The sequence below is a fragment of the Primulina huaijiensis genome, unplaced genomic scaffold (genome assembly GCF_012295235.1).
Source record: "Primulina huaijiensis isolate GDHJ02 unplaced genomic scaffold, ASM1229523v2 scaffold42201, whole genome shotgun sequence".
NCBI lineage: Eukaryota > Viridiplantae > Streptophyta > Magnoliopsida > Lamiales > Gesneriaceae > Primulina > Primulina huaijiensis.
The window spans coordinates 374,296-387,014 of record NW_027360113.1 but is presented as its reverse complement, the minus strand read 5'-3'; the positions used below and the strand labels follow the sequence as shown (position 1 = coordinate 387,014).

At 30.2% G+C, this 12,719-nt stretch overlaps 1 protein-coding gene across 1 annotated transcript; it reads right to left on the bottom strand.

The window, feature by feature from the left end:
• Window positions 1-42: 42 nt before the first annotated feature.
• LOC140969532 (uncharacterized) lies at window positions 43-492 on the bottom strand (the record flags this gene model as incomplete). The annotated part of the gene is made up of 1 exon (XM_073430896.1): window positions 43-492. A coding segment is annotated over exon 1 (450 nt), but the record flags the coding sequence as incomplete, so codon positions are not given.
• Between the last annotated feature and the right edge of the window lie 12,227 nt (window positions 493-12,719).

Sequence of the window (12,719 nt, the reverse complement as noted above, 5' to 3'; positions counted from 1 at the left end):
TCTGAAAATGGAGTAAGAATTGCAAATTTGTAGTTCGGTCACAATATCTCGAAGATCCGTAGCTTCCTCCTTAAGCCTCGCATTTTCTTGAAGAACTTTACCATGGCTTTCGGACACAACGTTCAATCTATCCATAAGATTGTGATTTTCGGTTCTGAGACGAAGAACTTGAGACCAAAGTTCGTCAAGGTGCAGCTGCTTACGCATCCTCGATCGTCTAGCTGATTCCCTATTCGATATCATTCTTCTCTTCTTTCTTTCATCAATGATGCTGCTACCACTGAACTGGTTTTCATCAGCATCATCAGAGGTTGAGTTGTTGCTGACGGACGAAGAGTTCGGGACGATTTCTTGCATCCGGAGAGTCGTTTGATGGTTCGGGAAGTGGGTTAAGAATTCGTTGAGGCGATCATCATCAAATGGTAGTTTAAAATTGGTTTGCATTGTCAAGTGGAAGTTTGAGGAGTTCTCATGATCAGCCAAACAATCCATTGCTTGGATCTTGAAAACTTCTCTTTTTGTAAGCCTTATTGTTTTGTGGGTGAGAATGTGTGAAGAGTGGAGGGAATTTATAGGGGAGGCTTTGTCGTATGGGACAAGATAAATTCAGTGAGGAATAGTTCCAGGAATCTTACATAAGCAGAGATATTGAAACAAACCATTAAAGGGAAAGAGGATAGAATATAATGGATGGATCGATATATGCATATATCGTACGTACGGTAATATAATGATCGGAGGCATTGAGGAAATTTATTAAAGAAAATAAAATATTCGAGGGAGAGTACTAGATCAACATATAAAATTATTTTTTTTTTAAATATTGCAATTTGGTTTTATATGTTTTTATTTAGAGATTTTGGTCCTCTATTCATTTAACTTACAATTTTAATTAGAAGAGTTAATGTGACACTTACACATCAGCGTCGTATCGGTGTCGCGTAGTTGACATATAGGTTTCATATTGACGTTACGTCAGAAAATGGACTAAAATTACAAAAACAACAAAGATAATATATCAAGACTAAAATTTGATGACATTAGGGACCAAAATAGCAGAAAGACGAATATATAAAATTATTATTATCGTGTTCCTTTTTTTCTAATGATTTTTTTTCTTGAAAAATTCCAATTTATACTTTCAGCTCTCAGATAAAAATTTGTCGTCATCGAACTCTAATATTTTTATTTTTGCGAGTAACATATTTCGTTGAAGTGGCGCAAGAAGAAATAGAGGTATTTTTTGAAAAATGAGTTTATGAAGCAAAAAATATGCAATTGCATTTTTTTCCTCGAAGTATAAGATCTAACTGGGGAAATACTCAAAATGTTTTAGAATTTATAAAACTATTATTTTTCCAACTACAAACCCTAGATTTTGGGTTAATAATGATAATAATAGTCCTTAAAGGTGTGTCCGAGTTTACAAAGCAAAAGCATATTCGCCTGCATTTTCAGATCAACGTATAAAATTTAAGAATAATGTTACATGTATAACCAAATTTATATAACTGTTTTTACAAAATAAAAAATTCAATACAAAAATTTTATTTATCAAAATATCATGATAAATTAAATACAAAATCTCATGAAATAATAGCAAAATATCACGATATAATTGTTGTAAATATCGTTCAGTGCACCTTGTATATTTATTAAATGCATAAATGCGACTGAAATAAATATTAATCTGTGATACTAGGATTTAATTATATAGCAACAAAATTCCATTGAGAGAAAATAGGAGAAAAAATTGAATAAATTACTTTAAGTCAATGAACTTTAGGAGTCTTGTAATCAAGTAGATTGAAAATCAAGAATTATATTGTAGTTTTAAAAAATATCAGTATCAATCAAGAATTGTTAGGATCAATCTCTTACTATTAGGTCAAAAACTATAGCTATTAGCCAAGACACAACTTTATTTTCTTATAATTGTGGCAGCATAGAATGCATATATTTGGGTGCTAATGGGTCGGGATATTAGGCTCATGAGTCCAAGGAATTACGTGTTTATCTGTTAGTGATGTCTCATATCTCTTAGAGATCAGTCTTCTCTTTCCCTGTCGTTGGCATGTCCTAAGCAAAAACATTATTACACGTTAAGATTTGATCATGTCATTTTTTTACGGCCCACTTAGCCAAGCAGATCAATCGGCGTAACGTCAGCAGCTTGACGCATTAGAACTTCCCAAGAAGTCACCCATCTCAGTACTACTCTCACTCATGTATATTTAACCAAACAATTTCTCCCCCGAAAAGTATAGAAATATGCTTATTATGAAACTTGAACACATGACCTCGTTCTGATACTAATTGTTATTATCAAGCGCTTACCACTAAGTCAAAAGCTATAGTTGTTGGAAATGCACAATTTTATTTCTTTATACTTGTAGCAGCGCAGAGTGCACCTACTTGGGTGCTAATGGGTCAGAATGTTAAGCCCATGAATCCGAGGAAGTACGTGTCTATCTGCTGGTGCTGTCTCATATCGCTTAGAGATCAGTCTTACCCTTTCCCTACCGTTGGTCTTGTCCCCAACAAAGACAGTATTACCCATAAAGATCTGATTCACTCTTTTATGACCTACTTAGCCAACTAGATCAAGCGGCACAACGTCAGCAACTAGACGCATGAGAACTTCTCAAGAGGTCACCCATCTCATTACTACTTTCACTCATGCACATTTAACTCAACAAAAATGTATCTTTGATTGGTGACGAAATCTAAGCTGAAGTGTAAGGTTATCTATTTTTTAGGACATGAAAAATAAAATCTGAATTTTTTTATCATTATTTGATGACTCAAAGGGCACTTTGATTTGGGATAGAAGGGTCCCATTTTTTAATTTATGATCTATAATATAACCATCTTGTACCTAAATTCAGATTGATAAATAATAACATTATTCTATTGATGAATTGAATCGATGTGTTGAATGTGTAGAAGTCTTTTTAACCCAATTAGTACACAACATGTGTGGAGATATTTTATAATTTAAACTCAACTTTGAGTTTCTACCAATTGGATAACTAAAATAATAAATTTAATAAGAAACTTTTTTATTAAAAAATATTAAATAAGTAAGATATAGTAATTTATTATTTTTAAAATTTAATTAAATATTTGTCACTTTATCAAAAACTATAGCTAGTGGTAATGGTACAGCTCCAGTATTTTGTATCGCACAACAGTCTAAGCCTCACGTGTCACAATCACTCTCATATCAAGAACAATTACTATATTTCAACAATAATCTTTCTAATAATTACACTCATTGTAATCCACCTAAAGTGTCACGTGTGTGTTTCGATATATCTCCCAATATGCACATTAGCCTGCTGCTCCCCGACAAAATTCTCACATTTGTCTCATGTATCAATGCAAAATTATGTACTTAAATTATACAATGTGCGTCTCGTTTTCGTATTATAAATTTGTATTGATTAAATCTAAATTTAAAAAAAATTAAATTTTGAGGGACATGAATACGCTCTTTCTACTAATTCCTCTCCTCTTTGTCATGTAATTTCAAATGTTGACTTGCTATGAAAAAAGAGTTGTCATTTTCTTGATAGTTTCTATTGAAAAAAGATGACCTAATTAAAAATGCACCTAAACAAAAATGTTTGCTAAGGTGTCTTTACTCTTTAGGCTCAGCCAAATTTTTTTAAACTTAATTTTTTTTATAAGGGGTAGTTTGGTCTTTGGGGAAGTTAAATCCCCCTTACCTCCAAACAATTTTTTAAATAAATAAATAAATAAAATGGCCACAATAGAATGTATACCTCTACTTTAGTTCATGCTCCCACTTTCTTATGTTTTTTGACAACATTACATTGGTGAGATTTGATTTGTAAAATAGCTAGTGGAAAATAAAAGAATGTGAGATAGCTTAAATATAAGCATCAATTCTAACTCCAACCTAGTTAGTTGTCTTCTATATAATTTAACTTTGACTTTTTAATGGCCATTAAATAAGTGAAAGAATTTAATTTCTTGCATCTATATATTCTTTTACATAAGAATAGAATATTACTATTTACTACTTAAAATAATAAATACGTATAAATTTATAAATTGATAAAAATAAAGAAATATGACCCTCTCTATCCACGCCCTCGTCTGTTGAGCCGAACTCGAATATGTTTGATGTTTTTCGAGTAAAAAATAGTCCGAATAGTTCGCAAACATATTCGAATATTTCGAGTCGATCTAAATTTTTTAAATGATTTATCAACTCAAATTCAAGACTTAATTTTTTTAATATTCGACTTGATTTGATTCGTTGCACCCGGCCGTATCATTAGCAAACTAGTATGTGCCAATGGCAGAGTTATTCTTGTATTTCCCCACGTTTAGAGTTCACACTTAAATATGCTTGTAAAACATCGAATTGATTCATATGCATCTTGATTCTTGTTTGTGAAAGGAAGGTTATGCTTTCCTTACATCATGACGTATATTTTATGTATGTCATGGTTTTGATAAACCCCACAATACAAAAGAAAAATATCTCTAATTAAAATTAAAAAATTAATGTAAAATCGAGGAGAAATATTCGAGATCGTTCTGTAAAGTATCATGTTTTTTGTTTCGTTATCTAATTTGTCAAAGTTTGTTTTTAGGGTGATATCTTTGTTTTTTAATTAGTTCTACTTTACCATATTATCTACATGGTGCTATAAATTTGTACATAACCTGAAAATTGATGATGTGGAAACAAAAAATTGTTAATGTGTCTTATATCACGTCAGCATTTTGGAGAAATAAAACTAAAAAAAAAAAAGAGTTAGTGAACTAATTGCTCAATTACTTTTACAAGTTAGAGGAGGTCAACAAAAACAAGACAACTTAATGACTAAATGAACTATTTTTCCCTAAAATTAAATGTAGGACCGAGTGCCTGTCGTTTTACCAAAAGCTATAACTGATGGTAACGGTGCAATTCAAATCTTTCAAACCACACACCAGCAAAAACGTCACGTTTTGATTGCTCTAGTCAAAAGAGACAATTATTTCACCCAACAATCACCTTCTCAATAATTGCACTCTTTGCAATCAATGAGAATCGAACCTGTGACTCTTACTCTAATACCAATTGTATGTCATAGTGCTTGTCGTTTTACCTAAAATTATAGCTTGTGGTAACAATGTAACTCAAAACTTTTAAACCACACAACAACACACATCACGTTTTGATTGTTCTACTCAGCATGAACAATTATTGCACCCAACATTAAATTTTGAGAAACCCAAAAACTTGGATATTAGAGAATGCATGAAAAAGTTAAAGCATATTCCAAATTTTTTAATTTGGAGCTACCTTCTTTAAACTCTTGATTTGGCCCCAATTTCTCCCCTTTTGTAGAAAAATCCCAAAAAACCAATAAGAATATTTCGAGCTAAACTGTATATATTATACCATATGCTTTTTGGATAACAATATATTGCACACTTCCCCCTTGTTTTCTAAAGTGCTACATTTTTTGTTTTTTAAAGTAGTGAATAGATGCATTAAATTGGTAATAGTTGGAAGTGGATAAAACATCCTTAAACAGTGAAACTTCCCTATTTATTGCTTTTCTTTATGAAATGGATGTGAATCAAGTTAGGGAAAAATGTTCATATCGTGCCTAATTTCTTATTGTGAATAAAGTTCCGATGCTTCAAGATAAGGTTAAAAACTATTTCAAAATCGAGCTCGAACTATGAATATATAAAATTGAATTGAAATAAAATAAATGATATTTTTGTTAATCCAATTAATGTTTGCACGAACATTATGTCTATGTCATGATTAATTCAAAACTATTTATTTAAACTACTTCATATTTTTCTTAAATAACCATACAAGATGTGTTTTTTTTTAATTGAAAACGATATAAATAAAAGAAATCGAAAAAAAATTTCAGAACCGAATCAAGAGATCAGACGAGATAATTCATGTAAAATATTTTACAGATATATATTACTTATTTTCACCGTTGAGATGACACTCACTTATTAAATTTATAATTTTGATATGCTTCGTCACATTCAATACATGAATGTCACTCAACTCAATCATACTCATATAGTGGACACAGTGAGTGAACAAAATATATACGAAATAATTTTGATCATATATATTTAACGCTTTTTTACATTTAGATTATATGTATCGTAAAATTTCAATATTTGTATGAACGGTAGTCACTTGTGGCTGGGAAAAAATCTTGTGCAAGTGTAACAAAAGGTAACAAATTGTCAAATTGTATCATTATAATGACACATATTGAGAAATACATGTGGTTTATAATTATTTGATAGTTTATTTCAAATAAATCTTCTGCTTCTCCTTTTCTGGTTGGCCACCAAAAATTATAAAAAAAAACAGATATTAGTGGCCAAATTATCCAGCAGTCGCAACTTGCAAACACAATTCTTTGAAATTTCTTTAAATATATACAAAAATAAAGTCACGAAACATTTTAATATTCAGTCACACATTTTTTACGGGTTCTCAGGTTAGGTGACTTCCCACTTTGCACCAATATGTTTGGATGAAAGAGATTTGAAAATAAAAAACTTCAAATTTATTATTTATATTTTTCTATATGTTTAAATATGAATCGAGTTGGCCTGCAACACTCATAGCTCATGGACGTATGTTCAATCTCATGTCAAAGAAATAATTCAAAAAAAAGTATATAGTTTTTCGTGACCGATATCAATCTAAATCTTTCATCAATCCAAATGTAAGCTAACGTGAAAATCTTCGTGGAAGAGAACTTATAAAGAGCTTTTGGATGAATCGCAAAATTTTGCATGAAATATTTTTCTATAGAAATAATTTTTAAAAATATTTTATACAATTAATTAAACAAAAATTTAAAACTTTTAATCCTTGAATTTTTAATTTTTAATTGTGTAGCAACGAGAGTCTACTGTTCTAAAAAAAAGTTATAGTTGATGGTAACGATACAACTCAAATCATTTTAAACTGTACAACAGTTCAAATATCATGTTTCAATTACTCTATTCACTACCTCAATAAATTATGCAAACCGTATTAAAAAAATTACATAGTTGCGTGTCCATATAAGGTACTGTATCAATTGAAACGGGAATTCTTTGGAAAATATTATCCGAATCATTTTATCTGTATGAAATTGAGTGATTAAAATTTGTTGATTTCTTAAAAGAATATTAGCATTAAACAACCTTTCATGTTTGGAAACTCAATCGACTTTAAAATTTGTATCGAGAATGCAACCAAAGTCTCACATTAGAAACCAAGAAAGATCACGATCAGTTAATGAGATGGAATAATATCTTCACTAATATGAGTGTTTTTTGGGTAAAGTATAAAAATAAATCCACGAGGATTTATGTCCAAAATGAACAATATCATATTATTGTAGAGATATGTGACTTCCGTTGCACAACAAAATGAAAAGTTATTTAATATGTACCAAATAAAGTTGTATATAACAAGAATGGTTGAACATATATTATTTAATGATCCCCGTTATTTCATTTTTTTTTATACATGGAGTCAGGTATCAAAATATTAATATTTATTATTTTCAAAAATTATTAATATAGAGTAATATATTATCCGTAATGAGTGTGTGTGGCAATATTATAACAAATGCTTATTTTTAGTCGTTGGAGAACTTGTAATAAAGGTGGTTCCAAATGAAAGCTGTGAAACATTATATTTTCAAAGCAATCGAAATACTATGATTGGTTACTATTTGAAAATTTGGACTGCATCGTCATCGTTAGCTGAAGCTTTCTTTAAAACAATAAAAACTTGATTCTGTTAATGATTTGGGTCAGAATCACGTGTTTGATTTTTATAAGTTATAAGATAATATTTAATTTATTGATTGTATTAAAAAAATAAATGTTCGATTCTATCATTGATTTGAGTCCGAATCATGTGTTTGATTCTTATAAACTATAAGATAATATTTAATTTATTGATGGGAAGATTGTTAGAGTGACAACTTTTCCGATTCACGTAGCAATCAAAACATGATAATTTGATTGTGATTTAAAATAGTTGAGTTATTTCGTCACCGAAAACTATATATTGTGTTTTTTTTTATAGCGTCTCATGGTCGATATTTTGCACAACTAATAAAATAAAAAAGTGAAGCTAAGCCAAATTTGATGCGAATTTTTATGTTCCAAAGTACCTAATTTTCCATTAAAAGTTTGACGAATTGATCGAAAGAAAATCACACGTTCTGTTCCAAAATCTTTAAATGACCACTATAATTTTCCCATTGAAAACGTCAGGCAAAACAGATCCATAATTCTCTGTCCTACAATTTATTGGAATCATCCAAACAGACGTACGGAAAATGACGAGTCGAAGCTAATTAAAGTACCTTTGCTTTATGTCGACGTATGCGGTTTATTTCATCCTATCCATGTGGGTATTGTCTTCATCATAAGATGGATGACCAAGATTTGCCCATACATATATAGGACCCATTTTTTTTTGGAAATTATATGTGTGGCAAGATCTTACCCGTTGAAATGAAGTGAGGGTAGTAGTGCCCACATAGGCAGGATCTCATCTACCGACGTATGCATACAAGACTAGGCACTCATTTAATGATTTGAATACATGGATATTGAATAGTAAACGTCACTAAATTCGAAAAATACCCCATATACACCACCTTGGGACTATAAGTAGAAGTGATTAATGTGTCTATTGTGTTAATATTTTAGGTGGTCCGACTTTGTGACACGAATTAATTTTTACGAAAAAGATTGATATCAAGTTAAAACATGAAATCTTTGATAACCTGAAAAAACCAAAAGCTATGTCCTCCCTCTCTATCTATCTAATGACTGGAAGGATAATATATTTTTATTTAATAAAAAAAATCATAAATATCTATTTTAATAAATATATGATGTACTCACAACACTATATCTCACCTACTTTAAAATTTTCAAATATTCATGTATTGTTTCTATAAATAACATAATTAATATAGTTGCATTTTTGTAATATGAAATATTAGTTAAACAACTATAACAAAATAATCACGAATCGTACAAAAAGAAAAATAAAAACCAATTGTATAAGTCTTATTAAAGGGTTGATGGCATATTAATCATGATTGTTATTATGTTATAACATGTAAAAATGAAATTGGATAATTGCATACATTACTACTGTTAAATCTCGAGATTGCTGAAAACTTGATATGAATTTTTTTTTGAACTATCAACTCCCCGTAATTTCAATTATTGATGTGAGAACCATGTTTTTTTGGTATGTAATTATTAAATTAAATATAGACATGTATAAGAATGTATTTTCGAATTATGATATTTTTATAAAAATAATAATTTTGAAAATATTAAATAATACATAGTATTCGAATTTTCAATAAATACATGAAATTCGAAAATCTAGTATAATATATTCAAGGATTTTGAATTTAAGTATATGATATCAATCAAATTTGAAATAAAATATTACATGCAAGTCAGCTTTTGCTCAACAAGGAAGCTAGCAAATTTCAGTGTATTCTAGGGCATTATAAATTTGTACAAGAAAGCAGTCTACATTCAATCATCAAGTCCAACATAAAATTTCAAAATTTGACATGATATTATGTATGGAAGAAGTATATCGAAATTATGGAAGATTTATCTCAAAATTATAAAAGAAATATCAATCTAATTATAGTAAGACTTTAACCCCACCCCAATAAATACCACAACATCATTTTCAAATATCACAGTTTCAAATTCAATCTATATTTCGAAAATTCTCTCCCAAGTGCTGCAGCATTTTCGAAGATTTTGTAAGGCGAAGATTTTTCCGTTTTTCGAGTGATACATTCAGGAAAATATTCAGTCCAAATCCGATCTCCATCGTTCAGAAATACACTATCAAATGAATTGAACATCATATCCAAATTTCAGTTATATCCAACAGGTAGTTTTCTGAATATAGTTTTCGCAAGAAAACTGCTCAGATTTTAGGCGAGAACAACAAACCTAAGGTTTTTTTGTCCATAAACAGAACAAAATGACTTTCAAACTAGAGCTCCATCATTCATAATTTAGTTGACGTAACTTTGAACGTAGTGTGAAAGTTTGAGCTCAATCCAATAGTGTAATAAGTCGCAAATAATTCTGCAAGACGACTAATTTTCTGGTCGAAGTGCTGCTGCATTTTAGAAGTGCCGTTTGCATGATTCTTCTGCTATTTTTGAATTCTTCAAGCAATACTAAGGTAAGTGGGCTTGTTTTAAAAGTATAATTGTGGTTATGCATTGTTTCGTTTTTCGTAACTTTTATTTTATCCCTTCTTGATACAATTATCGTATATTATATGTTTTGGCACTATTACACAGTAAGATTGTAACCATTATATGGTATCGCCCTCTTAGAGGAGTAGAAATTAGAGACTGATACCGGTAAACTATGGAAAGTAAAAGAATCTTAGTGCCTAGGCTAAGTTATGTTTACGTTTATGCTTATGATATGTTATACGAAATTTGTTATGCATGATATGTTGCTTTTCGAAGATCATATGTATTTGTTATGTATGCAATCATACGGTCTTCACCTACTAAGTGACAATCATATTACTCACCCCTTACTCTACCCTATACAGATAAGTTAGAAGAGGAAATCGAGGAAGATGAACAATACCAGTTTTGGGGCTGATAATAAGATGAATCAAGAATTTTATTTCATTTTTCGCTTATTTATATATTTTATTTCCCGTTATAAACGCTTTCGCATATTTTTATAATTTTAAGAATCCACGTTGTAAAGACAATTTTATGATTGATAATGATTAATAAACTAGTTTTAGTTTATATTATACTACGAGACTTGTTGTTTTCAATCGTATGGTTGTAAAACAACGACGGTGTTGACTAACCCTAGTTTCGGAGCGTGACAATTGATCACATGCACCCTAACTTCTCATTTAATCAAATAAACTTATGTAAAGTCAAAATTGTCCTCGCTTCGCAAACTGCATCGGGTAGGTTTTCATTTGTTTTTGCGCAACTCATTACCCTTCAATCTAGGGTTTCAAATTGAGAAAGAAGAATATATTGCAAGTGAAAAGGACGATGACTTGTCTGTACTATATTTGATGGTATTTTTGACATTTAACTTGTTAAAAAAATAAAAACACAATCATTCACAATATTCAGCGCATGAACAAGGGTGTGTGTGCTCAAGATTTAAAATCACGGGGATTTAATAGCTCAATTTTTTTCATAAAATATTTTCAACTATATCAGGATTTCCCGATGATAGTGTATGCAATTATCTCCAATAAAATATTCTTAATTTAACAAATGTTAATTTTTTTGTAGAAATTTACTTTCATAATATACATGTTGTGAGAACCAAAATTTTTAGAAATGTAATTATTTAAATATAAACATATATAAGAATTTATTTTCGAATTATGATATTATTGTAAAAATAATAAATTCGAAAATATTAAAAAATACATGGTATTTGAAATTCCAAGTCAATAAATACATGAAATTCAAAATCAAGTGCAAGATACACGGTAAATTAAGGCTGGATATCCACCTAATTGGAAGAAAATATTACATACAAATAAGTTTTTCTCAACAAAGAAGCATCTCAATATTTATGGAAGGAATATCTTGAAATTTATGGAAGGAACATCTCCAAATTATGGAATGATATCAACCGAATTATGGTAAGATTTTCATCTCACCCCTATAAATACCACCACATACCATTCAAAATTTACACCATTCCAAACACTCCAAAATTTCGAAAATTGCTCTCCAAGTGCTGCTGAAATTTCGAAATTTTGCTATCCAAAATTCTGCTGCAGTCATCAAAATTATGTCCAAGTTCAAAAAATTATTTTTCGATCGGGTACTCAGAATCCAATCTCTACCGTTCAAAATATGATTTCATATTCATATTTTGAACAACATATCCAAATTTCAGCCTAATCCAACAGTTAGTTTTTTTTTTAATAGCCTTCACAAGATAACTGCTCAGTTTCTAAGTGAGAACAGCATACCTACGGTTTTTCGTCCATGAGCAGGTTAAAATATCTTCCAAACCCAATCTTCACTGTTCATAATGTATTTGACGTAATTATGAACGTACTGTAAAAGTTTAAGCCCGATCCAACGGTTCAATAAGGCGCAAGAAATTTTACAAAGCGGTTGATTTTTCAGTAGATGTGCTACTGTGTTTTCGAAGTGTCGGTTGCATGATTATTCTATGGTCCGAGTTCTTCACGTTTTCTTCTAGATCTAAGGTAAGTGGGCTTGATTTAAAATATTTTGTATATGAATTATTTCGTTTTTGAAAGCTTTGGTCAAGCACCGTTATTCTGTTTCTACCTCTTCTTGATACGATTATAGTATGTTTTATGTTTTAGCACATTGAGAATTCAACTGGATATGAGTGTGAATTCCAATATGCATGATATGTTTATGACCTTTACACGATGGGATTGTAACCGTTATATGGCCTCGTCCCCTTAGAGGAGTAAAAATTAGGGACTGATATCAGTAAACAATATAAAGTTGAGAAATCTCAGTGTCTTAGCCAAAATTATGTTTATGGTTATGATGATGACATGTTATGATAATCATGTTATGAATCATATGATATGTGATTTTCGAAATTCAAGTGTATTTGCTATGTATGTGCTCGAACGGTCCCCGCTTACTGAG